The sequence below is a fragment of the Eimeria tenella genome, genomic scaffold (genome assembly GCF_000499545.2).
Source record: "Eimeria tenella Houghton genomic scaffold, Eth_scaff929, whole genome shotgun sequence".
NCBI lineage: Eukaryota > Apicomplexa > Conoidasida > Eucoccidiorida > Eimeriidae > Eimeria > Eimeria tenella.
Window position 1 is genome coordinate 1 of NW_013546043.1, and position 3,660 is coordinate 3,660.

The following is a 3,660-nucleotide window of genomic DNA, read 5'->3' on the forward strand; positions in this document are numbered from 1 at the left end:
GGCTGCTGCTGCCTGTTGCTGTTGCTGCTGCTGCTGCTGCTGTAGTGGCTACTGCTGCTGCTACTGTTGCTGTTGCTGTTGCTGCTGCTGCTGCTGCTGCTGTAGTGGCTACTGCTGCTGCTACTGTTGCTGTTGCTGTTGCTGCTGCTGCTGCTGCTGCTGCTGTTGCTGTTGCTGCTCCGGCTGCTGGTGGTGCTGTTGCTGCTGCTGCTGTTGTTGCTGCTGCTGCTGGTGTTGATGAAGCTGGCTGCAGGCAGGTCTGTGAGGGACAGGTGTGGCCTACAGTTGGGCCTAAACCCTCGGCAAAACCCTAAACCCTAAATTAGGGTTTGTGCGCTAGCTGCAGCGCCTCTAAGGCCCCAATTTTGGCCCGGCTGCTGATGAGCAAAACAGAAGTTTGTCTAGAGTCCTTTAGTGTTTCTTTATTGTCTCCTTTTGTCTCTTTATTTATCTTTTTTGTTTCTTTTTGTCTCTTTATTTATTTGTTTTTATTTCTTTTTGTCTCTTTTTGTTTCTTTAGTTGTCCCTTTGGTTATCTTTGTCTCCTTTTTGTCTCCTTTTGCGGCTTCAGGAGCTGAAGGAAGGGTTTATGGTTTAGGGTTTAGGGTTTAGGGTCTAGGGTTTAGGGTTTGGCGCCGGGGTGTCTGTACAGCCTGCGCTGTCTGCTGTCTCCGAAGTGTCTCCTTTTTTTCTCTTTCTTTTCCTCACTTGACTTTTTGTTTTTCTTTTATTTTGTCTTTAAAGTTCTTTTTCATTTAATTTTAACAACCCTTTGTTTTTTATTTTTTTCTTTAAAATTCTTTTTTATTTTATATTTTTAAAATTCTTTTTATTTTTTCCTGTCTCCTTTTGTCTCCGTTTTTGTCTCTCTTCGTTTCTTCACTTATCAAGAAACATTCTGTCTCCTTAGGCCCTGCCGCTAAGCCCACACCTAGCTGGCTAGCTAGCTGGCTAGCTGGCTGGCTAGTTAGCTAGCTAGCTGGCTAGCTAGCCAGCTAGCTAGCTAGCTGGCTGGCTGGCTAGCTAGCTGGCTGGCTAGCTTGCTAGCTAGCTAGCTAGTTACGTAGGGCCGGCTACCTGTCTATCTGGCTAGCTAACAGGCTAGCCAGCTAGCTAGCTAACTAGCTAGCTAGCTAGCTAGCTGGCTGGCTAGCTAGCTATCTGGCTAGCTAGTCGTCTAGTATTTTGGCTTTCCTTTTATTTGGCTAGCTGGCTAGCTTCATAGGCAGCTAGCTGCCTGGTTAGCTAGCTAGCTAGCTAGCTCATGGCTACGCAGTCTAGCTCCTTAGCCAGCTAGATGCCTAGCTAGCTAGCTAGCTACATGGCTAGCTAGGCACATGCGTAGCTAGCTATGTAGCTAGATAGCTATCTAGCTGGCTGGCTAGCTGGCTAGCCAACAAGCTAGCTGCAACTGCGTGACCACCATTACTATGAGTATTTATGATTCTGTTCATTTCGACCTGAGCTGCAAGTTTGCTGCTGCTGCTGCTGCTGCTGCTGCTGCTGGAGCTGCTGCTGCTGCTATCTTTGCTGCTACACTTATGCATTTGCTTCTCTTTTAAAATGTCTCCTGTCTCCTCTGAAGTGTCTTCTGTCTCCTTCAAACTGCCCCCGTCATTTATTTATTTTTTATTTTCCCCATTTTTCGCCAGCAGCAAAAGTGCAGCAGCAGCAGAACTGCGGAGTTTGCTGCTGCTGCTGCTGCTGCTGCTTCTCGACTTTTCTTCTTTTTTGATTTTTAAAATATTTCTTTTTTTATTTTTGAAATAAAACACAAAAAGAAATTTTTTTAATTATCTTCTTTTGTGTTTCGGATTGAGTCTAAGACCCCGCGGTCTGCGGGGCTGCAGTTCTGCGCCTCAAACCCTAAACCCTAAACCCTAAACCCTCGAGATTGAGACTTGTTTTTTTTCAAAGTCTTCCACCTTTTCGCTTGCTGCATAGGAGGGAGAAGGAAACTCAATAAAACACCCTAAACCCTAAACGCTAAACCCTAAACCCTCGGGGTCACCTCGAGGCCGAACCCCCCAGCCCTAAACCCTCGACGAAACCCTAATGCTTTTCATTTTCTCCAATTCCTGACTTTCTTACTTTTAGAATTTCTAGACTCAAAACCCTAAGCCCTAAACCCTAAACCCTAAACCCTCGCGGTGACCTCACCCGGGGCTTGCAGCAGCAGCAGCTCTTTGAGGCTCTGCAAGTAGTTAGTAGAACGCCGCCTCATTTCTTTTTAAACTCAAGCCCTAAAGCCTAAGCCGTAAACCCCAATTTGGGGTTTTTTCAGTATCACAGTCATCTCTAAACCCTAGCCCCAAGCGTCCTGTCACCTCATTTCCCCAGAAACGTTCCCTTGCTGCTGCAGCAACAGCAGCAGCAGCTACCGCAGCAGCATCAGCAGCTGCAGCAGCGGCGTCAGCAGCAGCAGCAGCAGCAGCAGCTCCGCTGTACGCCGCATCCCTAATACCCCGTAGCCGCTGTGGCAGCAGCAGCAGCAGCAGCACCAGCAACAGCAGCAAAAAGTGCATATCCGCATCGCATCTGCAGCAGCAGCAGCACCAGCCTCGCCTAAACCCCACCACCGGCCCCACAGCAGCAGCAGCAGCAGCAGCAGCAGCAGCAGCAGCAGCAGGATGGAGCTGCGGCGGCGGTCGCGGCCTGAAGTGTACGAGGGCGTGGACGCGGGCAGCGTGCACCGGCCGTGGGCTCCTCCTCCGCAGCAGCAGCAGCAGGAGCAGCAGCAGCAGCAGGAGGAGCAGCAGCAGCAGCAGCTGGTGACGCGGGAAGTGCTGCAGCAGCACTGCAGCAGCAGCAACTGCTGGGTGTGCGTGCGGGGCGTGGTGTTCGACCTGTCTCCTTTGGTGTCTCTGCAGCGCAACGCGCTGGCGCTGCCTTTGATTGAAAACGCAGGAAGGGACATTTCGGATTGGTTTTGCTGCTGCAGCAGCAGCGGTTTGCTGCTGCCTGCTGCTGTTGCTGCAGTGCGCAGCGACGCGGCCGAGGTGTACGTACACCCCAGCCGCCCCTTCCTCCACGTCCCGGGCTCGGGGTGTACAGACACCCCGTGGTGGCGCGACCGCCGCTACGTTGTGGGGTGTCTCCTGTCTCCAAGTGTCTCCGTGCAGCTGCTGAGTCCGCTGACGCAGCAGCAGCAGCAGCTGCTGCTGCCGCCCCACACGCCCCTTTCTGTCTCCTTGCTGCAGCAGCTCAGCAGCAGCAACAAACACGCAGCAGCTTATTCCTTCTCCTTCAAGGGGACAGCTCTCGACCTCTCCCAAACCCCTGCAGCAAACGGGCTGCTGCTCGCCCAGCCCCAAAAGGAGACACCTGCTGCAGCAGCAGCAGCAGCAGAACCAGCAGCAGCAGCTGGGGAGGAGACAGACGGCCAGACGCAGCAAGAGACACCCCCCTATGTCCCCACCATACTCATGCACTTCCAGGACGACCTCCTCGCCATCTAAACCCTAAACCCTAAACCCTAAACCCTGCGCTCTAAACCCTAAACCCTAAACCCTAAACCCTGCGCTCTAAACCCTAAACCCTAAACCCTAAACCCTGCGCTCTAAACCCTAAACCCTAAACCCTAAACCCTGCGCTCTAAACCCTAAAATTGAAACCCTTCATCCTAAACCCTGAACGCGAACCACTAAAACCCTCCCTATG

The 3,660-nt window shown here is 51.8% G+C and overlaps 1 protein-coding gene across 1 annotated transcript; it reads left to right on the forward strand.

Annotated features, from left to right (window-relative positions):
* Positions 1-2,630: 2,630 nt before the first annotated feature.
* On the forward strand, positions 2,631-3,458 carry ETH_00022085 (uncharacterized protein; the record flags this gene model as incomplete). Its single annotated transcript, XM_013380826.1, has 1 exon — positions 2,631-3,458. One exon carries the CDS (start codon positions 2,631-2,633, stop codon positions 3,456-3,458), a length of 828 nt encoding a protein of 275 aa, XP_013236280.1.
* Between the last annotated feature and the right edge of the window lie 202 nt (positions 3,459-3,660).